At 35.3% G+C, this 24,859-nt stretch overlaps 1 protein-coding gene and 1 non-coding gene across 7 annotated transcripts in view; both read left to right on the forward strand.

Moving 5' to 3' along the window:
• The window catches only part of ZNF638 (zinc finger protein 638), an 82,408-nt gene that overhangs the window by 16,889 nt on the left and 40,660 nt on the right, over nt 1-24,859 (forward strand). For 5 of the 6 annotated variants that reach the window (XM_045079003.1, XM_045079002.1, XM_013051149.2 and 2 more), the window contains exons 3-10: nt 3,884-3,945; nt 11,007-11,045; nt 12,444-12,736; nt 14,663-14,940; nt 16,295-16,441; nt 17,359-17,478; nt 23,616-23,674; nt 24,037-24,089. In XM_045079003.1, coding sequence (XP_044934938.1) covers nt 3,884-3,945; nt 11,007-11,045; nt 12,444-12,736; nt 14,663-14,940; nt 16,295-16,441; nt 17,359-17,478; nt 23,616-23,674; nt 24,037-24,089 — 1,051 coding nt within the window. The remainder of the gene's footprint in view (nt 1-3,883; nt 3,946-11,006; nt 11,046-12,443; nt 12,737-14,662; nt 14,941-16,294; nt 16,442-17,358; nt 17,479-23,615; nt 23,675-24,036; nt 24,090-24,859) is intronic. The other variant, XM_013051148.2, reaches the window with a different exon arrangement.
• Nucleotides 935-1,046, forward strand: LOC123391824. The gene has a single exon (XR_006606539.1). It is a non-coding gene; the product is annotated as a U6 spliceosomal RNA (small nuclear RNA).

Genomic DNA, 24,859 nt, shown 5'->3' on the forward strand with positions numbered 1-24,859 from the left:
AACCGGTGTTCAAGGGTCAACTGTAATCGTTGGCGGATTTGTGTAGGAATTCTCCAGTATGATTTACTTACTTACATGTATTTGGAAACCACTGTTTCTTCTGTTCACTAATGGGATTTGTGGATTTATATTATAAATGGTCAGGAAGGAATGTACTTCCTATGGAATAAGCTTCGATTCAACGCCATATCATTGGCTATATACTTTGTATAGGTTTAAAAACCTATAGGTGTTTAATTCTCTTTTTTTCTACTTCCAGTGCTGCCCTTTTTTATTGTCTTTGTATTATCCACTCACAGATTTCAGCTGATGCTTTTGTTAACTCTAGCAAAGGAAAGTGACATTCTTCCTCATTTTAGCCAAATTTGTGGAGTTCTAGTAAAATAATAGTTGGTGTCCCTATCAAGGGAGATAGCCAAATCTTGAAAAATCTCAGAATAATTCATAGTACTTAGCCTTTAAGTAGTGCTGGTCTAAGTTCCTAATTGAGTAATAGGCTGTCTGTGTTCCATTTGAACTTTTAACTAGTCATGGTGAATCCAAGAAAGGTATATTAAAATAAAGAACTTAAAATTTTTTATTTTGTCGAATGGAAAAGGTATACGTTTATTCAGTAGGTATTTACTGATTACCAGTTTCATACATGGCTGTATTAGATGCTGGGCAGAAATGAGAGCTATATAAAATGAAGATGTTAGTCTTAAGCAGTTTAAACAGTCTCACTGAAGAGAAAAATTACACACCAAAGGAATTTTAAAAATTAGAGGGCATCACATGGTTCAGTGATTGCATTTAACTTTTTGGATGTGCTGTAGGGGAGAGAGATTTAATATATCTACTTTGACTTTAGGCTTATATTGGTTCAGGCCAGCTTTATTAATTTATCAACATATTGTGTTTTTAGCAGCATATAATTAAAAAGAAGTATAAATAATGCTTGCTTTGGCAGCACTTACCTAAAATTGAATCAATAGAGAGAAGATTAGCATGCCCCGTGTACAAGGATGACATGTGATGTTCCATGACATGATATGTTCCATGTTTTTTGTAGTAAGTGTAGTTGCCCTCATCATCTCATACAGATAAAAAGAAAGTGCCCCTCCCCCCAAAAGTATAAATGTACTTTCTGACTTCAAAAGACTAGTTGGGTAAGATTTAGTGACAGAGACTAACTATGTTGAATCTGGCCTGGAAGGATTTGGGAAGGAAGACTTCATGGAGTTGGTTAAATATAGGTCTTAAATAATGAGTAGGCTTCAGATATACCTAGGGAAGGAGGAATGACATTTTCCATGTCAGCAGTAACAGTAGGTACCAAAGGCCTTCAAAAGCTTAGCTTAAGGAGTTTAGACTTGAGGTGAGCTTAAGGAATTTAGACTTGAGGTGAAAGGCATTAGGAAGCTAATTAAGGTTTTTGGTACATGAAGTGACATGTTCAAAGTGTATTTTAGGGAGATAAATCTGACAAATGTATGCAAGATGAATAAGAATGAGAAAAGATAATGGTAGGGCACTGAATATGAGGCTTCCCTAGTTCCTTCAAGTTTAAGATGGTGAAAGTCTGGGTTAGTATGATAAAAATAAAACTTCGAAAAATAAATCATTAGTAATTGATTCATTAGAATTCACAGAGATTGCCATTTAAAACACCTTTTCTTTTAATAACAGCATGATGGATCTAACTAATGAATTCTTTACTACTAGATGACCCCATGATAGGGATTTGTGAACATGAACATAGGTGGTACAAACAACTTCTCTTTTTCTGTGTGCTATATCTTGCTACCTTGTAAATATGCATTTATATGACATTGTAAATAATGTAGCCAATTAATGTAAAGTATCGACTGCCTTTTTTTTTTTTTTTTTGGCTAATTGTCATTTGACAGATAGTCCCCCACCGCTGAATCTTTAAAACTATAGCCTGAAAAGGGCAACAGTAGACTGTAAAATGTATTTCTTTTCTAAATTGGGGTTCAGATGTCAAGAGAAGGAGCTGTGCTTAGTTCAGATGTTATGTCTTTTGGGCTGTCCTCAGTTTAGAAGCTGTCTTTCTGACTTAAATAATTCAGTTTGAGAAAATATTAATTGACATAAAAGATTTTTGAGATAATTGGAGGATAGAGTAAACTCATATGGGTAGGTATTTTCACAGTTTGATTCTGTGCCTACTCAAGCCTGCAGTCTTACAAGCATTTCCTGCTTAGTAGGTAATTATCACTTTTTCTCTAGAGAGGCAGTACTGCTTTTGGATCCTTTTTATCTAATCTGGATACTCTAGACAGTCTAGAAATTGGGTGGCATAGGTATATTTATTGAGCTTAAAGCAAGTGCTATCATGAGTGAAGTGGGCCTGTTAAATAGTACTTGGTGTGAGTGTGTGTGTGTGTATTCATATGCATACATATATATATATATATATATATATATATATATATATGTTTGTATAGAACTGGAGAGTATGCCTCAAATAGGGCAGGTATCAGCATCAGCTGATACTTGCTATACAGAATACATCCAGTATTGTTTTTTCAAGAAAAGCTGCAAGTTTGGATTTGGGGGTAGAAATCACTGGATTTTTAAATGATGGCAACTTATTACTTATTCAAATAAAATGCTTTATGGTGTAAATAAATTATGCCCAACCACTATTTGCCAGTGTGTCTGTTTGATGTAAACAATGTCCAGTTAATGTCAAAGACATGGGTTCAGCAGTACTAGAGACTCTTCACTGCCAATCTCTTCTAGCTTCTATTTGTACCATTGAGCGGGATCTGCAGACATTTCTTTTTTGCAATCCACAATCAGTTTCATGGCTTAATGAAGTAGTTTAGGGTTTTTCCTAACCTGTTGCTGAGTATTATAAATAGCACACACTTGTCTTCAGATAGTTCTTGACAAGACAGATTCCAAAATTAGTGTCAACTGTGGTTTTAACTGTGGAAACTTCTAGTTTGTAGCAGTGACATATTAAAATGTTTTTGAAATGGATATGAATAACATTTTCTTCAAGGAACATTTTAAAATACAGAACCGTTGAGTAAGTTTTTTTTACCTATCCAAATGCCGGAGAAACAATAAAACATTGAGTAATAATACACATTGCTTTTAACTGTTTCACTTGGGGGACTGTATCTTTGAAAACTGTACATTGTCTTTTCTAAAAATTTTAATCAGATGTATCTTCCAGGAGCTGTTTTGTGGGTACACAATGTAATTTTAGGGCAGATTTATAAATGAAGTAATGTATTAAAAAAGCATTTTGTTCATTGTAAAGCTCTATGTAAGGGATATTGTGTCTTTGAAATGGTGTTACTTTCCCTTAAATCCTGAAAATAAATTAGATTTAATCAGCAGTTTTTCATATTTTTACTAATCTTATCCTTTATCAATATAGTGGGTACCTTGTTTGGAATGGTACTGACCTAAGAGGTAGGATTTTTTGTTGTTGATGTTGTTAGCTTGAATTTAGAGATACAAGTTATTGATACTATATTTTTGAGATGCCATTTCAGATACTATTTTATTTATGGAGTTTTTGGTGTTTTCTGGAGTATTTTTATATGTAAGATGAATTATTTCTGAAAAATGCTTTTATTTTTTCCAAGGTTAAATATATTTGATTTCAAAATGAGTATCCATGGGTATGATTTTTTAAATGTTTTCTATACTAAAATGTTTCAAAATGGCATCAGTAAGGTCTGGTATTAAGTACCTTTGTTTGGAGGTACTTTATTTTTGTGAAATATTATTGAGTAGTCAAATGTTATTTATAACTACATTTGTTAATTTTTGAAAAAAGAATCCTGTGTCATTTTTTAAAAGCCTAATTTCATAGTGTGAGGAATATTCTAATTTCAGTGCTTTTCTCCTTTCACAATAGGATTGGATTCAGCATCAAAATACATCTACTCATATTGAGAGTTGCCGCCAGTTACGTCAACAGTAAGAACAAATTTTTCTTTTTTATAGGTAGCAAATTTATGAAATAGTAATTTTCAGGTATGACTGTTTAATAACTTTAGTGTGGTACTTTAGAGAAAAATATTCTTAGAAAGCTATTGCATATTTGAAATATTTTATGAAGCATGTTTAATCTTTTTCCAAAAGGAGAGAATTAAATATGATGTTTTCTTCTCTCTCTAATTATTCCCAGTAGGTAGACTTAGTATCATGGGTTCATTCCTTGCTGGCTTGCCTGCTTTGTAGTGGTTTAACTATTTTAGAGTAGATAGCATTCCCTTTTCCTATCTGCTCCGCTTTCCCAAAGGACAAAAAACTAAAAACCACCCCAAACCAAACACCAATATTTAATTTCATGTGCAAAGCTCTCCTCTGGTTTAGAACCTATTTTAAGAAAAAACCTTAAAAAAAAAAAAAGAATAAACCTTAGTGGCACCTGGGTGGTTCAGTCAGTTAAGAGCCTCCTTTTCCGTTCACCTCTGCTCCTTCCCCTGCTTGCTTGCTCATGTGTATGTGCTCTCTCTCTCAAAATAGATAAATCTTAGGGAAAAAAAAGAATAAACCTTAAGTGGGAGATAAACAAGCTAAATGTGTTGGTTCCTCAGCATTGTTTCTTCAGTTCTTCAACCTTTTGCCCTTTTTTTTTTTTAAAGATTTTATTTATTTATTTGACAGACAGAGATCACAAGTAGGCAGGGGGGTGGGGGAGTGGTAAGTAGGCTCCCTGCTGAGCAGAGAGTCCATTGCAGGGCTCCATCCCAGGACCCTGGGATCATGACCCAAGCCAAAGGCAGAGGCTCAATCCACTGAGGCACCCAGGCGCCCCAACCTTTTGCTTTTCTAAGACAGACACCTATGAAGGTGAAAAGTGTAACTTCAGCAGGAATCTCTTATATATCTCATGGAGTAACAAAATTCAGTTGTATTCCCTGTACTCTACACAATGATATAGTTGTGTGAAGTTACCGGTCCCTAAACTGATGATAGGAACATGTTTTGGGGCAAATGATTTTGTCACAGCTGTTTTGGGTTTTGGTTTTGTTCTTTATGAAAACATTATCAAAATATTTTGAGATTGTTCAGGACTCTTCCAGTCATGTGATAAACTTAATTCAAAGTAGTTTTTATTTTATTTTATATTCATTATTATTATTATTATTATTGTAAGATTTTATTTATTTGACAGAGATCATAAGTAGGCAGAGAGGCAGGCAGGTGGGGGAGAAGCAGGCTCCCCACTGAGCAGGGAGCCTGATGTGGGACTCGATCCCAGGACCCTGAGATAACTACCTGAGCCGAAGGCAGAGCCTTTAACCCCCAGAGCCACCCAGATGCCCCTTATATTTATTTTTTAAAGATTTAACTAATTTATTTATTTTTTTTTTAAAGATTTATTTATTTTGACAGAGAGAAATCACAAGTAGACAGAGAGGCAGCCAGAGAGAGAGAGAGAGAGAAGCAAGCTCCCTGCTGAGCAGAGAGCCCGATGCGGGACTCGATCCCAGGAACCCTGAGATCATGACCCGAGCCGAAGGCAGTGGCTTAATCCACTGAGCCACCCAGGCGCCCCTAACTAATTTATTTTTTTTAGAGAGAGCCAGAAAGGGCAGCAGGACCTTGAGTAGGGGGAGGAGCATGGAGAGAGGGAGAAGGAAGGGAAAGAATCTTGACCAGGCTTTACACTGAACGTGGAGCTCGATGCAGGGCTCTGTCTCATGGCCCTTAGATCATGACCTGAGCTGAAACAAGGAGTCTGACTGCAGACTTAAGCGACTACATCACTCAGGGACCCCAAAGTCATTTTTATTTTTATTTTTATTTTTATTTTTTTTAAGATTTTATTTATTTATTTGTCAGAGAGAGAGAGAGAACACGAGAGTGAGCACAGGCAGACAGAGTGGCAGGCAGAGACAGAGAGAGAAGCAGGCTCAAGGAGCCCAATGTGGAACTCGATCCCAGGACGCTGGGATCATGACCTGAGCCGAAGGCAGCCACTTAACAACTGAGCCACCCAGGCGTCCCCAAAGTCATTTTTTTTTTTTTAAAGATTTTATTTATTTGACAGAGATCACAAGTAGGCAGAGAGGCAGGCAGAGAGAGAGGAGGAAGCAGGCTCCCTGCTGAGCAGAGAGCCCGATGTGGGGCTCGATCCCAGGACCCTGGGATCATGACCTGAGCTGAAGGCCGAGGCCTTAACCCACTGAGCCACCCAGGCGCCACCCCCAAAGTCATTTTTAAAGTAAGGAAATTTATGATTCTAGTTTCAGGAACAGCTGAATTGGATTTTCAAACAAAAATCAGAGTGGTCAGAAATTGTTTCTTGGCTGTTCTGTTCTCTTCTGCTTTGGCTTCTTGAGATCCCAGGTATACTTCCTCCACAAAGCAAAATGACTCCCATAATTCTGGACTTAAATGAACTGTGTAGTTAGTAATTCTAGGAGTTCAAAACAAACACAACAAAAATACCCTCAAAAAACCCTCTTTTCTCAAAGCTCCTGTGTAAGTCCAAGGTTTGACTTTTTTGGTCCACTTTGAGTTAGTTGTCCATCTCGAAATGAGTTATAATAGTAGGGAGAATTGGGTTCTCTATCTGTGTTGGGGTTGTGTACCTTCTCCTGCTGTTGAGTGTGATAAGCCCAACCTGAATCATGTAGACTATGAATAGAGATGGTTTCTTCCCTAAGTAGATGCTGTGCAGACAAACACAGGTTATTATATGGAGATAATTTATCATCTGAATTCGATAGGCCTAGCTGCCACTATAAATAGAAAATCTCTTCTAAGCCACAAATTCTCTCATAGATATCCAGTAGGATGTCTAATGTTTACGAAGGTGAGGGATTTAAGTGGTAGTGAGTCATTTGCTGTAGGTTGTCATTAATGTTAATAAGATTCTAGCTACATACACTGCCATTAATTTACTAGAGCAAATGGCACATATGCCTATTAAAGCCTTCTGTATAGATGGCCTTTTTTTTTTTCTTTTAGTGCACTTAGGCCCTGATTTTGAAGTGCTTTCTGTGCCTGTCACTTTTATTACTCTAGCCCACATATTTACCTTTTTCAGGCTTTGTGCTCTTGAATGATTCCTTTTTGGCTTTCTCTACATTGCAAAAAAATAATAACAACAAAAAAAAATAGATTTGATTAGGTGCTTGGGATCCTTCCATGGCAAAATATATGCTATTCCATTCTTTGTTTTTTTTTTAAAGATTTTATTTATTTGACAGAAATCACAAGTAGGCAGAGAAGCAGGCAGAGAGAGAGAGAGAGAGAGAGAGAGGAGGAAGCAGGCTCCCTGCTGAGCAGAGAGCCCGATGCGGGGCTCGATCCCAGGACCCTGGAATCATGACCTGAGCCGAAGGCAGAGGCTTTAACCCACTGAGCCACCCAGGCGCCCCAATTCTTTTTTTGTTGTTTTTTGTTGTTTTTTTTTTAAGCTGCATTGTGTTCCTTTTGTTTCTATACCTTAATGTATAGGTATATACATTATGTATATATGTATATTTATATTTAGGTATAAATATGTATATGTATTTTTAGGTATATGTATATTTAGGTTCTTAGTCTTTTTCTTGAGGCTGATTATCTTTTCCCTCTCTTTGTCTTTGTTGGATCTTTCTGGATTATGATACAGGAGTAATTGGTTAACCTGAGAAAAGACACAGTGCATCCGAATTTTAGTATTAAAAATAAATAATAGCCATATTCTTTTTTTTAAGATTTTGCTTATTTATTTGACAGAGAGAGAGAGACAGAGCGCGCGCGCACAAGAAGGCAGAGCAGCAGGCAGAGGGAGGTGGAGAATTAGTCTCTCCTGCTGAGAGCCCAATGCAGGGGTCGATCCCACAATGCCAAGATCATGACCTGAGCCGAAGGCATCTGCTCAACCAACTCAGTCACCCAGACCCCTCAGTATTAGCTACATTTTTCTTGTATGCTGGGCATAATTCTAAGTCCTTTACATAATTTAAGTTTCAAAACAACCCTGTGAGATGTATGTATAATGATTATTTGTGATTTTACCAGTGAGGAAACTGAGGCATAGAGAATCAACTTCCTTGCTGAACCACAGCAAATAGTTGGTATAGCTAGTCTGTCTAGCCCATTTTCTGTTCAGCAGATTATTCTGAAAAGTTTCTAAGCTGCAGAAGTTGAAGGGATAGTAAACATTCATATATTCATCTTTATTCACCAATTATTATCATTTGCCACATCTGTTTTATGTTTCTATTAAGCGTTTTTGAAGCTTTATTTGAAAATAAATTGCAAACATGGTAACTTCACTCCTCAATTCAACATCTCTCTCCTAAGAATAAGGAAAATTTTCTGCAGTAGTTATCTGTTACAACCACACCGAATCCCTGCCTACCCCCAAACCACACTCCCAAACCACGAGGCAATCAAGATTCGTGTACTGCAGTCTCTTAAGCTAGAATAGCCCACTCTGCTTGTTTCTTCTCTTACCTTCCTTTACCTTTCGTTCATTCCTTCATTCATTGATCTGAGAAGTATGCTTTCACAATGTTAACTTACTTTGAAATGTTCAGGAAAGGAGAGTTGTCTTGTAGAATGTCCCAAAGTACATTTTGTACTTTTCTGTTTGTTTCCTTATCATTAAATACATATTGAATATTTTTGTCACAGAAACTATAGGTGACGTTTATACTTAACCGCATTGGGACACACATACTGTCATTTTGTTCTTGCCATTGTGCTGTACTGCCTGTGTGAGGGTTATCATGCTTCTGAAGCACACTTTAAACTTGTTATGCAATGTACAGGCAGTCCAACCACAACCCGCAGAATAGTACACATGCTTTATCTTTCTGCCCTGGGCACCAGAGACAAAAACATGTATTCTAGCAGTCAAACTAGTGAGGACCCAGAACATTATTGCGACCTCTTGACTAATAGTCCTCAAGCTCTTTTGAATCCATTAAACCGGAGATTGCCAGAAACTTTATAACATCTGTGTGTTGACAACCAGCATATTTCTAGCATTGTACATTTAAGAAAGCTAAGCCTTACTCACATTAAGTAACTGGCTTTTAGATACATGGCCATAAAATGTCAGCACCTACACTCAGAGCCAGCATAGCTTAATTCCAGAGGTCTTGCTTTTAAACACGATACCGTAAGAATAGAAATTTATCTTCTTAGATGGTAACAGATTGAGGAGAGTTTTCAAAAGCCTAAGTGTAAATGAAACAGAATTATCCATGTTTTGACAATTAATTATTGATGCCAGATGATAGATACACTGGATTAAAGTTGACTTTTTTGTTCTTCATAGTTTGTCACCTTATAGTTACAATTAGTTGCTTCAGGCATCATGGCTGCTATCAAAGAAGGACAAAGGAGCCAAGAGGCAAGAAGAATTTTGCCAGTGGTTTTGTGTCTGTTTCACTGTTTTGAATCTATCACTGGCTATATTTATTCCAAGGAGGTTAGGAAAGCAAATATTTAGCTTTTTTAGCCTTTGTAGTAGAGGCAGACAAGGAAAAACGAAGTTGAGAATTGTTGTTGTGTTAACCTGCTATAACAGTGTCTTAGGCAAATAGGCAAATGAAAACCACTTTACTTTTACTGCAGTTTTGACCGGACTTCTTGCCAGGTGACTTGCTGAAAGAGATGGCTGCCTCCATTTCCTTACTTGGCTCTTCTCTTGGTTATTAAGCTTGTTTTTGAATATTAGTTGTCTTAATGATTTAATTTCCAATTTAAAAATGTTTTTAAAATTTCCAGTCAACTAACATACATACATACATTTATCTATCTATCTATCTATTTATTTATTTATTTTAAGAGGGTGTGTGAGAGCCAGGGTTGGGGGTAGGGCAGAGAAAGAGGGAGAATCACCACAGGCCTTGATCTTCATCATGACCTGAGCCGAAGTCAAGAGTTGGACACTTAACTAAGTTACCCATGCGCCCCTAAATTGACCTTCAGAGTTCAGGTTCTCTAGAAAAGATGAGGAGGAAAATGTCTTCTTCTTAGGCTTCTGTGATATTACTGTTTCTTGTACTTTTTCTTTCTGTGATTACTACTTAATCTCTTATTTGTTTGTCTTTGTCTGCTTTACTCTTCAGTCTTGGTGTGCATAATATTCTGTCCTCAGCCCTTTTTATTCCTACAAACGATCTTCTGTGTTAGTCTAACACAACCCTTATACTGTATAGGCTTCTTCATGCCTAATTTTCAAATATCTCAGTCCTAATCTTTCCCCACAATTCCAGATACTTATTTCCAATTGACCCGAAAATATTCTTGTATTCTCTTCACTTCAGAAATGATTATTGGTTCTCTGTTACCTTTTACTTAAGTGCAATCTCCTTACCTGATTTCAAGGACCTTCACAGTTTGTAATTCTGAGCTGCCTTTCCAGCCTCCCTCCACCCCCCGCCCATAATTCCTTTTTATCATTTGCATGCTGCAACCAGACCAGTTCACGAAATAGAACACTTGTTTTGCCTCTCAATTCTTTTATGTATGGCCACTGCATCAAACCTAGCTTGAACCATGCCTATTGGTAGACATAAGGGCTACTTAAAAAGTAGCCTTTTCTGCGGATTTTCCCCTAATTCTTCCACAAGATGTATCTCTTCGAGGACTGCCTGGTACAGTGTAAAGAGCACTGTACATGTTGTTTTGTGTAGAATGGGGTCTCCTGGAGTTCTGCAAAGTGCATGAACTGTCCTTATCTTTTAACCCCTACCTAAACCTGTGTCATGTACCTATTCTATACATCTTAACACTTGTATGTGTATTGCCTGTTTTACTTTAAGAAACTTTGAAATCTTTGATGTATTGGGAATGTGTTTCTTTTCCTTGAATTGCCTACTAGAATAATGCTTTGATTATTTATTGAATTAGACACTCAAAATATCATACTTTCAAGAAAATTTTCATACTTAATATACTAATAAATTACTATGTAAACTTAGGTTTTGAACAGTCCTCCTGATGATACATTGCAGGGAAGGATTGAGACATACAGTCTCATTTTAACTGTTTATTAATACTGTTTATTCTCAAAATAGGTATCCTGATTGGAATCCTGAGATCCTCCCATCAAGAAGGTAATTCTTTTTAATAGTGATATTGTTGAGACATGATTTTCTTTTAAAAGTAAACAAGTAGGGGTGCCTGGTTGGCTCAGTGGGTTAAGCCTCTGCCTTCGGCTCAGGTCATGATCTCAGGGTCCTGGGATTGAGCCCTGCAACGGGCTCTGAGCTCAGTGGGGAGTCCGCTTCCCCCTCTTTCTCTGCCTGCCTCTCTGTCTACTTGTGATCTCTATCAAATAAATAAATAAATAAATAAATAAATAAAATTAAAAAAAAAAGGTTTAAAAAAAAGTAAATAGGTGCTTTTTAAAAAAAAGGTCTTATTTTTAATTGAGTTCCTGTTTGACCATTTTTACTTTTATTTTAAATTTTTTTTATTTTTACTTTTAAACAGCAGATGAATGCAATAATCTCTATGAACCTTTAATTATCCCAGCTTACATGTGATCGCTTGCCTCTCTGAGCTTCCATTTTCTTTCCTTTTTTTTAGTCTTTCTGAAAATACTTCCTGCTTTTGTTATTGTTCTGATTGTGGGGTCTTATGTTACAAATGTTTTGAAGGCTAGGAGTGGTTTTATTAAGTTTTGTATTCCTTAGGAAGTCTTGTATTTAAATGTTTGCATATAAACATTTTTAAATACATGCAAAATGTATATAAACTTTTTTTTTAAAGATCCTATTTATTTATTTGACAGACGGAGATTATAATTAGGCAGAGAGGCAGGCAGAGGTAGAGGAGGAAGTAGGTTCCCTGCTGAGCAGAGAGCTAGATGCAGGGCTCTATCCCAGGACCCTGGGACCATGACTGAGCCGAAGGCAGAGGCTCTAACCCATTGAGTCACCCAGGCGCTCCTGTATATAAACATTTTTGTACATTTTTTGTATATTTGTATATAAACATTTTATATATATATACAAAATGTTTGTATATAAATAAGTTTTAGACTTGTATTTAATGTTTGTACAAGTTTTAGACTTGTATTTAATGTTTGTACATAAAGTAACAGCAGTCAAAGAAATATTTATAGATGGCATAATCTCTCGGGGAAAATGTTGAAAACATTTGTTTATGTAAATCATTTCTTAAATCCTTTATATAACTTAATACTTCCAATATATAGGTTGACTATAAAATGATATAGGAAGAGACCAAGAAATTGGTAGAGGGTCCTCTTCTGTATATTAGCAAAACAGGGATCCAAGCAATTTGAGGGCTGAGCTTCTATTCTGATTATTTTTTATTTATCTATGAGGGTGAATTGTGTCATAACAAATAGGTTTTTGTTTTAAATAAATATATACTATCAGAGTTTGGTATTGTTTATAGTCTCTTGTTAAGAAGGAGCCTCTGTCGTAGAAGTTAAATTTACATTAAATTGCTGAATCTTGTAATTTCCCCCCCATACTTTATAGAAATGAAGGCAATAGAAAAGAAAATGAAACTCCAAGAAGACGTTCTCATTCCCCCAGTCCTAGACATTCTAGAAGATCAAGCTCAAGTCACAGATTCCGTCGATCTCGAAGCCCTATACGCTATATATACAGACCAAGAAGTCGAAGTCCAAAAATCTGCCATCGTTTCATTTCCAGATACAGATCCAGATCCCGTTCACCATATCGAATGAAAAATCCATTTAGAGGTAGTCCAAAATGCTATCGATCAGTTAGCCCTGAAAGGACATCACGGAGATCAGTGAAATCATCAGGTACACCTATGGTTATGAATAATAATACATACTATAGTATATAACATAATAAATTTACTTATTTTGACTAAATTTTTTAGGATTTTTTTTGTGTTTGAATTTTTCAGTTCTGTATTTTTAGTAAGTTTGAAAACATGACATAATCTGCTACTGTCAAGATTTAACAAAACTTGGGGTGCCTGGATGACTCAGTCGTTAAGCATCTCCCTTTGGCTCAGGTCGTGATCCCAGGGTCCTGGGATGGAGCTCCGCATTGGGCTCCCTGCCCAGCCAGAAGTCTGCTTTTCCCTCTCCCACTTCTCCTGCTTGTGTTCCTCTCTCGCTGTCTCTCTCTCTCTCAGATAAATAAATAAAATCTTCTAAAAAAGAAAAGATCTAACAAAAGCTGACGTTTTGAGCTGATTTTCTTAGCTCTTTTAATAAGCTAGAAATGGAATTTCTATTTTACTATATTTTAGAATTTTATGTGAAATTGACCCGCATCCCAGCCTAGTCCATTCTTCCTTTTATTAACTATCAGAAGAAATGTGGAAGAGTGTATGTATCTACCTAAAATCAAATTTAAAAACCACTGATATGCCAACATCTTAGTGTGCCCATGAATTAATCTAAAAGTTTTTTTGAAATTTCTCCTATTTTCAACCTGTGTCTTAATATTGGTTTAGTGACATTTTTAGAAATAGCTCATATATGTGTTCTCTGAGATCTTTTTAGAAAGGTCTCCAAGACCGGGGGGTCTTCCAACTATGTGAAGCTGAGTTTCCTTTATATGTTCAACCAGAGCAATGTATCCATCAGATTGGAAGCAGAAGCAGATACAAGAATTCAGGTTTTTTTTTTTTTTTTTTTTTTTTTAAGATTTTATTTTATTTTATTTATTTGAGAGAGCAAGCACGAACGGGGGAAGGGGCAGAGGGAATGGGAGAAGCAGGCTCCCTACTCAGTAGGGGCTCAGATGTGGGGCTCAATCCCAGGACACTGGGATTGTGACCTGAGCCAAAGGGAGATGCTTAACTGACTAAGCCACTGAGATGCCTCAAGAATTCAGGCTTTAAGCCCAACATGAAAGTGTATGGGGAAATACACAGTGGTGCTACTCATCTAATTTTTTGTTTTGGGAATTAAAGTTGTTTTTCATAAAAATGTTATTTATGCTAACACAGAAGCCTATTATTAAATGAATTAGTAAATATTTTGAAATAATTTCAGGGACGCCTGGGTGGCTCTGTGGGTTAAGCCGCTCGGGTCATGATCCCGGGGTACTGGGATCGAGTCCCATGTCAGGCTCCTTGCTCAGTAGGGAGCCTGCCTGTCTCTCTGCCTGCTTGCATGCTTTCTCTCTCTCTCTTTTTGACAAATGAATAAAATCTTAAAAAAAAAAAATTCAATTTCAGTTTCTTATGGTAAATATTGAGTCTAACAAAATCTCTTTGGAGTCTTCGGTTTTTATTTTTATTTATTTATTTATTTATTAAGATTATATTTATTTGACAGAGATCACAAGTAGGCAGAGAGAGGCAGGCAGAGAGAGAGGGGGAAGCAGGCTCCCCATTGAGCAGAGAGCCGGATGTGGGGCTCGATCCCAGGACCCTGGGATCATGACCTGAGCTGAAGGCAAAGGCTTTAACCCATTGAGCCACCCAGGCACCCCTGGAGTCTTCCGTTTTAAAAAGTGAAAATGGATACTGAAATCAAATGTTTGAGGACCATTGGTATAAGATAAGATCATGAGTGAAGAATTAAAGACTGAGAATTGTTTTGTGTATATTTGATTCCTTTCTGGCTTGACAGTGGCTCTGTGTAATAAATATTTGGGCAATTAAGGAGTTATTCTTTCTTCAATAATATGATTTTATATTATAAAATAATGTGGTTTTCATCTTAAGTTCTTTTCGGTTGAAATTGCATTTATGTCCTTTTTACTAGATAGAAAAAAAGCATTAGAAGATGTAGTACAACGATCTGGGCATGGGCCAGAATTCAATAAACAGAAACATCTTGAAATAGTTGATAAAGGACCTTCACCAGCCCCAAAGCCTAAAATGGGTAGTGGATCAAAGGCATTAATTAAATCTACAAACCTTGCAAAGAGTGATGCAAATTTAGGGGGACATTCTATTCGTTACAAAGCCAAGAATATTGAAGATGACACCTCATCAGAATGTAAACCAGTGTCTGAAAAACCTGTTTCTCTCCAGCGTAAGGTCAGTAGTTTGTTAATGTAAGTGTGTACATACATGTGTCATTATGATACAAAAAAAGTTGTTTGAATTTTTTATTTTCATATTTTAAAAGTTTGAAATCATAACTTGTTGAATTATGTTGATTTGGAATATTTTATTGATTGTGCTTATGAATTTAGAAAAGGTCCATTAAGTCAAAATCTTGTAGCTTACAAATCCTAGCAGTTTGGCATTCAGTGTATCAAAAGTGAGAACATTCTGATGGTTTGTTTTTGGCTAACCACACAGGCAGGTTGTTGTGATGAGTTTGCTATCTGGTGGGGGGAGTGAATGTAATCACACCAGCAACATTAATGATTTTTTTGTCATCTTTGTCAGTAAGCTGTAAACGTGAGTCTTTACTGAGAATTGACCATTTTTAATCTACTTTTTACTTTTTTGCAGTATAGTTCAGAAGTCAAATACTCTCTTGGCCAATATAGAATAGCCTGTTTTCTAATACTGATTTATTAATATATTTTGACTGTAACCTGCTAGTTAAAATACTCAGAGGTATTGTTCTACATAAAGCATCTTGAGAACATTAGAACAGTTGCCAATGTTTAGGCAGATTATCAGATGTTTAATGTAATATTAACAAGTCTTCAGGTATTTAGGTATATATTACTCTTAACATTGTCTAAATATTTTCAATAGCTATAAATCCTTGCCTTTAAAGAGCTTATTTTTAGACGGATACACTTAAAATAATCAACGTGTAATTACGCAGTTTTGAAGAGTGTTAGGAAGAAATTTTAGTACAGAGAAGATTTTTGAAGAGGCTAAATTAATCTATACTATTCATTTTGTTTCAAAACTCTAGGTGGTGGCAGTGGAACTTTTTTTTTTAAGTCAGTTTTTATTACAGTTGATAAAGTTGGTATTATAGGAAATTCGGATTTTATACATGCTATATATGTTTTGAAAATGGTATACCTCTAGATATCATCGCAGCTTATAAAACACAAAGTGCACAAAGCTGTAGTTTTATCTTTCTTAGTGATGGGCCATGTAGATTCATGTAGAAAAATATTCTTCAGTGGTTTTGGACCATTCCATAGGTCTTGTTTGTTACAGAATGCTTCTAAACAGAAAAGAGCATCTGTGATTGTGTTACCAGTAAGCTCTGATCACTGTTAGGGTCGAATGGTAAAATATAAAACTTATCTTTTACTATTTTATTTAGCATTTAAAAAATTTTTTAATTGTGCTAAAATATTTAGAGAAGGCTGTTTCAAGGATATAGCTTAATGGCAGAAATTATATTGGGAATTATTATTTTTGTACTTCATGGCTTAATTTGGCTTATTTTTAATTTCCTTTCATTCAAAAATAGCTTCGGAAGGACCAGTCTTCACATTATGGTTCAGTTCTTCTTATATCTGAATTACCAGAGGATGGCTGCACTGAAGAAGATATTAGAAAAATATTTCAACCATTTGGAAAAGTTAATGATGTCCTCGTTGTTCCTTATAGGAAAGAAGTGAGTCAGTCACTCTGTTCTAAAAATATATACAAAGTTACTACATTATAAAGTCTGGTTGTTACTTTATGAAGATCTTTTAGCACTTTTTGCTACATATGTAATTGTTAATTGAGAGTTAATGTAAATGCTTGGATTCCAGTGAACAGGGTCCCCAAATACTATTTTATATCTTTGAGAACAGGAGTTGGCATACTTTTTCTGTAAAGGACCAGATAGTAAATACTTCAGGCTTTGTATGCCATAGGATTGTAGCTATTCAATTCTGCCATTGTAGTACAAAGGCAGCCAAAAATATACTAATGAATGGGTACAGCCATGTTCAAAAAAACTGTTTGCAAAAACAGTTGACAGGTTATAGTTTGCTTTCCAATTCTTTAGCATACTGGTTAAGATGATGCTAAAAAATGATTTTGTTGTACAGTATTTTTTACATGTGGATTATATATAGTCCTGTAACTCAACATGGTAAAGTTCATCAGAATTATGAACAACTCCCATACTAAGAAAAAGATAAAATTATGAGACAAAACAGGGGAATGTAGTTGGTAGTGTTCTTTATTTCAGTAAGCCTTAAAAATGTCAGGTTTACAGCCACTAAGGCCAAATCCTGTCTTTTCTCCATTTATTCCATGAGTCCTGCCTTCCTATTTCTCATTGTTCCATGAGTCTGCCATGGGCCCTTGTTTCCCCTCTTCTTATCTTGGTAATGGTACAGAAATTCTGTAAGGTTAAATGTCCATTTCATGTATGAAAACTAACCCTAGAGATCAGGTGACAATGTAGCAAAACAAAAAGATGTAAAAGCAACCAGGACTTGAGGTAATTTCATAGTTTTATGTTCCACAAAAAGTACTGAGGCATGCAGAGAGTTTTGAGTTAGATTTTTGACCAAAAATGTAATACATTTTATTTAGGCTTACTTGGAAATGGAATTTAGAGAGGCGGTTACTGCAGTCATGAAGTACATTGAAACAACACCTCTTCTCATAAAAGGGAAAAATGTGAAAATATGTGTTCCAGGAAAGAAAAAACAGGTAAACCGGATTTAGATCAAACGTGTCTCATTATTGTTAATTAAGTTTGACTTTATAAAGTATGATACATATAGAAAAATGCATTGAACATAAATGTTCACTCAGTAGATTGTATGCATATGGATTGAAATACATTGAAATTAACAACTTTATATCTACATAAATAGCACTACAAACAATGTTAAATGGCAAGCAGTAGACTAGGAGAAGATGCTTAACAAAATTAGCAAACATCTCCGAAACCTACCTAGGTCACAAAAAACATTGAGAACATCTTGGAAGCCCCTTGCATACTTCTTCTGAATCCTTATACCCTCCATTCTGCCCAAAAGTAACCCCTAACTTGATTTCTAATACCATAGTTGAGTTTTGCCTGTTTGGAACTCTAAATAAACAGAATTACAGTGTATATATTCTTTTGAACCTTTTGCTTCCTTAGAAATATTACTGTTTATTAATTTAGTCTTTCTAGATCATTTTTTATGGTTCAGTTTATAAATTTATTGATGTCTATAGAAGTACTTAAATATCAGCAAGTTTTACTTTGTGTATGAGTGTTCTTTTCAGGTAATTATTGTATTTGCTGAAGAATGTTTACTTTAAAAGGGTTTTGTAGTATACTTTTTTTTTGACATACAGAGATCACAAGTAGGCAGAGAGGCAGGCAGAGAGAGAGAGAGAGGGGAGGAAGCAGGCTCCCTGCTGAGCAGAGAGCACAATGTGGGGCTCAATTCCAAGACCCTGGGATCATGACCTGAGCCGAAGGCAGGAGCTTTAACCCACTGAGACAACCAGGTGCCCCTGTAGTACACATTTTTTCAGTCAGCAATTTGATTTGGAGATCTAACCATGTTTGTACATACAGATTTTCCTCCTCCTTCCTAACTCCTGTGTGGTATCATTTTGTATGAATATACCGCAGTTATTTTACCAGTTCCGTATGGATGTGATATTTAGGTTATTTCTAATTTTTCACTACTATGTTAATTTCCTTGTATATGGCTTTTACAGGTCTTATACATTTATGGTACTATTTTTAAAGTGATATCTACAGTGGAATTGCTGGGTTGCAGAACATGCAATAATACCAGATCTCCTGTTAAATAGCTATAAGAATGTAGTGTGATAATAAAGAGAGGACTGGTGTTTCTGTGTTATCCACAATATCTAAGATTTGCAGTTTAAAAATCCAGTATGTAAAATATGTTATTGAGCTTTAATTTGCATTTTCCTGATTATTATTAAACTTCAGTATCTTAATATAATAGCTATTACTGTATTAATGAGTTGTATAAAGCTTTTCCCATCTTTCTATTGGGTTATTTGCCTTTTTAAAAAAGCTTAATTTGAAGGTGTTCATGATTTTCGATACCAATTTTATATTACTTATGAGAAATATTTTCTTCCAGTATGTTATGTGTATATCCATATATAAAGTTTTTGATTTCAGTGTACTCAAGTTGTTTTTTTCTCTCTTAATAGCTTCTGCTTTTTTTTCTTTTGTCTTTAGAAGACCTTCTCTATACCAGTGCCAAAAAGATATAATTCCATTATTATTTTAATCTATAAGTTGTGGTTAATGTGTTATTGAGATCAGTACTATTTCTAAAGTGGATAACCAACTAGTGCAACACCATTTATACCTAACTGGTTCTTCCCCATTGATTTCAAAAGCTATCTTTATGTGTATAAATTACCCTATACACATAGATCTCTATCAGACTATTGTTAGATGAGTCCGTTTATTTCTATTATAATACTATGTAATTTCAGTTCTTATGTTATTATAATTTTACATAATTGCCTATCTTTCCAGTAGAATTCTTTTTCTTTGTTCTTTATTTAAAATTTATTTTGAAAAAATAAAATTTATTTGGGGCATCTGGGTGTCTCAGTTGGTTAAGCATCCAACTCTCGGTTTTGGCTCAGGTTCTGATCTCAGGGTCCTGAGATTAAGCCCCACGTTGGGCTCCATGCTCAGCGTGAAGTCTGCTTGGAATTCTTTCCCTTTCCCTTCCCCCACCCATGCTCCTCTTCTGCTCATGCTCTCATTTACACACACATGCATTCTCTATCTATAAATTTATTTATCTATATGTAGATAAAATCTTTTAAAAAAATTTTATTTTGGTTAATCTTGAACATTTACTCCTGCTGTTGGTTTTAGAATCTGTTTAAGTTCTCTGAAAAATCTTATTGGGAGTTTCATATTGTATTGAATTTGTATTTATGATTTATAATACTCTTTCTGTTCAGAAGCAGGGATTTTCTCCATTTATTTAGATTTCATTTAGTGTCTTTCCATAACGTTCTTTTGTAATGTTTCCACAGTGTACATTTTGGAGGAGATGCTAAGTTTCTTTCTTACTGATATATTTATTTGTGTATATCATAATTACTGCTTAAATCACTATTCCATAAAGGATGTATATTTTTTATTTCATTTATGCTCTCTGGCTAGTTACTGCTAGAGTAACCCATGATCCTAGGTTACATCTGTTACATGCCATCTATTTATTTCCATTGCCCTGATGTGAATAATGAGTTTTATGGTAACCCTAGTTATTAACAATTTTATCACTTAGGATTTCTTATCTTTTCAACTAGCAGAAACTTCACCAGTGGTTTATGAAAGGAATAAGAGGTTTATTTATATCATAATAGAAAATCTATAGGTAGGTGGCCCATGGCTGGTGAAGCTGCTCCATAATATCAGGAACCCAGGCTTTTTGTTTTTTTGATTCACTACCTTTATGTACTTTTTACCCTCAGTTGTGAGATGGTTGCTGTACTTTCTAGCATCATTTTTAATCTTCCTAGCAAAAGGAAAGGAAAAAGAAATAAAGACAAAAAGGGATTTTGATTTTTTAAAAAGATTTTTTAATTAATATTTTTGTGGAAGAATGAGTTCCTCAGCAACTTTTACCTACATTTGATTTACCAGAACGGTGACATACAACCTTCTCTAGTTGCAGAGGAGGTTAGGGAAAAGCAAGAATTTGAATGTATAATTTAAGAATGTAAGTTTTATCCTGTAGACAGTTAAATTTTAATCAAGGTTTTGAACAGAGCTATGATGCAAAATGGATAGGTTAAATAGATTCATTTGGGAGTGAGCTGCAGAATGAATTAGGCAAATGACTGAAGAAGGCAAAGAAAGCAAGCTTAGCAGAGTGATTAAAGGGGAGAAGAGAAAAAAAACAAACAAAAAAACAATGAAGTCCATTTAGAAGACTCATCTAGCCAGCCAGCTTATTGTAACGATAGTAATGGTTTCAGGTAGATTAGTATACTTGAGATCGGAAGGAGAAATAATAGCTTAAACCAGTTACTATCAAGCAAGACCTGGCTGATAATTAAATTTTGGAACCGGGGAGAGAGTCATTCTTTTTTAATATTGAAAAGTTTCATCTGGGAAAATGGATGAATAAGGATACATCTAGGTTATTAGAATATTTTAGTCAGATTAAAATAATTCTCTTTGATAACGTTTTGGTAAGGTAGCGACAGAAGTCCAGAAAGAGCCAGCCATATTTACTATTCTGATTTTCAAAGTAATGAACAGGGGAAGCTGTCAGCCCTATAATCTAGAAAACATGCCATCTATGTGTCAAAAATTTGATATTCTTCAACTAAATATAGTTTGGATGGAGCTAACTCAATGATCTCTCTGTTGTAATCAAGTAGCCTTCCTAGCAACTGATGGGAGGAGAACCCACAGAGAACTCCAGCCATAGCTGTTTAAGATTGGAAGTGTACAGATAACCTTAGCCTCTTATTACAGTGGAAGACATCAGATTTCCTTGCCAGAGCAAGCCAAAAATAGACTGGGAACCCAGACTAGGAACCAAGGCAGTGCTGTAGCTTTCTTGGTCCAGATCTTAATTTTGGCACGAATAGTCAAACTAAGACAAAACGTTTCTGCCCACATTTGATACGTCATGTTAGGACTGTCTTTGACTCTGGCTTTGATTCAAAGTATAGTCTCTCCATTTGGCTATTTCTTCAAATCAATAAAGAAATGTTACAGAAAAGGTGAAAATTGCCCACATCCCTGTATTTAAACCTGAAGGATTAAAATACGAATCTGCACAACTCTAACAAACTGAATTACCTTTTCTTTAATTATAAGCCAGTATAGACCTCAATTCTTAGTACTGATTTTTAGCCATTTTTGAGCTACCTTCACTACCAGCACTACCAAGAATCTGATGAAAGCAAGCATTTTTTTTTTCCCCATAGAAATGGATAGTAGTCCATACTCCCAAAATTGTCTTTAATGGAGCAGGACACTTGATCTACAAAAGAGTATCAGATTTTCTGTTGAAACTGTGAAATAGTGCTGCAGCTCAGCTCTACAAAAACAAAATGAAAACAACACTTCTCAAATTTTAATTTGGTATTTTCAGCAAGATTCATGGCAACATTATATCTAAAAGCCAGAGTAGACAGCTAAGATCCAGGAAGATTGCATGGAAATGAAAACAATGCTGGGAAACAATTATCGGTGGTTTGAACATTATAGAAAAATCTAATGAGTAATGAGGAAATAAAACCAAAGAATTCATCGGATGAGAGTTTAATTTCATTATAACTGAAAACTTTTCTTAAAAATCTGTTATATATGTCGGGCATTGTGGTACCTGCAGTAGAGTGATGAGCAGGACAGATGGGCTCTCATTCTTGGAGCTTATGGTCTATTAGTGATAAAGAAGAAGGACTTGGTGGATATATTCGGGAGACTCCATTTGCATATAACTGAAATTCCAGAAAGCAGACACCACTTTAATACTGTTGAAGATTTTTAATTTTATAATTATGCAGGGGCAGCCTGTAGTAACTCAGGCAGAAGCAGTTTAGGTATGAAAAGAAATAGTCTAGTCTTAGCAGAGGAACACATTCTCAAGGTTAAATGGAAGAAAGATCAGTTCTTTGTAATTCATTAATTCCATCTTTTACTATTGATCTACATTTTCTTATCACTGTCTTTACAAATACTTCAAATAATACCATGACATTTCAGGATCTAATTGCTATTACCTTGGCCCAGTGTGTCACCATCTTTTCTTTGTTACTACAGTAGCATCATGACAATATTGTCCTTTTCTCCTTGCCTTTTCACTCACTTTGACTGTATTTCAAGATAGAACCAGATTGATCTTGTCATTCCTAGACTCAGAACCTTTCATTACACTGAGAGGAAAAACCAGTACTCAAAATGGCTTATGAGTTTACACCACCATTCCACCCACACTCTACCCCATAACCACCACATACCTATTTCTCTCCTCTATTTCCTACCCAAGCATCCTTTGTACTTTTTTTTTTTTCTTAAAGATTTTATTTGTTTATTTGACAGAGAGGGAGAGAGAGATCACAAGTAGGCAGAGAGGCAGGCAGGGAGAGAGGAGGAAAGCAGTCTCCCCACTGAGCAGAGAGCCTGATTCGGGGCTCCATCTCAGGACCCTAAGATCATGACCTGAGCTGAGGGCAGAGGCTTAACCCACTGAGCCACCCAGGTGCCCCACATCCTTTGTACTTCCTAAGTAAGCTAATAGACATGGATCTCATTAAGTTTTCTGTAGTTGCTGTTCTTCTGTCTGGAATGCTCTCAACACAGGGAATGGTTTGGTTTGCTCTCTTACCTCTTTTAGCTGCTTGCTCATATATCACCTTTTCAGTGAGACTTGTATAACAGACTTATTGATAGTTGCTCCTCATTCCCCAACAAGAGCAATTCTGTTTCCTTTCTCTTTTAGTTTTTTCCATAGTACTTGTTGCTAACAGACATAGTATGTATGTATTTTTAAATTTCCTTGAGGTCTTTTTTTCCTTACCTCTTGAAATTATTTATTTACTGAAATTATTATTATATTATTATTTAATTATATATAATCATATATAATTACTTATATTATTATTTATTACTGAAATTATTATTATTTATTTACTGCTCCTCTCCAGTGCCTAAAATTGTGCTTGACAATTGGTGAATAGTCAGTAAATATATATCAGATTGTTCTGAATCTCATAATAATGTTTTTATTGTATTTCTTCATGCTTGTGTTTTCTAAAGTGCCGTTTATAATTGGGGAAGAAACTAAGATTTTCTTTTTCAAAATCTTTTTCTTTCATAGAACAAAGAGTTGAAGAAAAAGACCTCAGATTCAAAGAAAGCATCTGCAGCTTCTTTAAAGTAAGTAATTCCATGATTTCATATGCAGGAATGAATGTGCATATGAATTAAAACTTCAAAATTTTTATACAATTGCATTATTTATAAATTTATTATCCTGACTCCAGTTTAAATGGACTCCGGCTTTAATTCAGTTGTTCAAATTGAATTAAATTAAACTTTATTCTTTAAAATTTTAATTTAAGTAAGCTCTGCACCCAACATGAGGCTTGAACTCATTACCCTGAGATGAGGAGTTTCATGCCCTACATACTGATCCGGGCAGGCATCTCTAAGCTTTTTTAGACTTAAGCTTTTGCATCCTTAGAAGTTTTAGAACTTGGAATTTTAGTCTTTGCCTAATTTTTTCTTCTTTCAAATAGAAAAGATATAGATGCTTCCAAAGCTGTTGAAACTATGACTCCAGCTTCTGCCAGTAAGTTGTTACTTTTAATACTCTTCCAAATAAGTATATTTTGTCAGTTTACTAGAAACTTCTTGCAAGATGATGCTAGGAAACCATTATTGTGCTTTAATAGAAGGGAACAATATTGGTCCCTATATTAAGCTAGAAGACTCAGTGAGATAGTATATGTAAAATACCTATCATAGTTCCATAAGTAATCGCTGTTAAGGTTAATTTTGTCATACTTCCATCTCTACCAGTAAGACAGAACATACAAAAACAAAGCCTGTTAAGGTTGCTTATTTAGTCTCCTTTTATTTTTAAAGTTTGCTGAGAGCCCAAAGGTGAACAAAGAAGACCAAACAGAAATCAGTTGTTACACTCATGTGTTAAAGTTGTTTCTTTATACTCAGGAAAACATTGTGGGTCTTTATTATGAATCTAGCTAAGTGAATTTCTATTCAGTTTTAATAAACTGAATTTTCTCTTTCCATTTAGGGTTGGAAAGAAGTTACTGCAAAACAAATACTCTTAAGTTTAAGAAGAGATAGCTTGATAGTGAAGGATGAGACAGAAAAGCTAAAATAAAGTAGATATAAACTATATTTAGGAAGTTAAATTGTTTTGTATGTTCTCTTTTGGAAAGACAGGGTATAGTGAGTTCTGGATTTCTCTTCAGCAATCCGTGTGTGTGTGTATGTATGGGGAAGGGGGATAAAGAGAAGTTAGGGAGATGATACAACAAAGGTAACAGAATTGGGGAATCACTTCCTAGAAGTTTTTGAACGTGCTGGGAAGTT

This window comes from Mustela putorius, unplaced genomic scaffold (assembly GCF_011764305.1).
Source record: "Mustela putorius furo isolate JIRA1106 unplaced genomic scaffold, ASM1176430v1.1 tig00000281_pilon_pilon_pilon, whole genome shotgun sequence".
Lineage (NCBI taxonomy): Eukaryota > Metazoa > Chordata > Mammalia > Carnivora > Mustelidae > Mustela > Mustela putorius.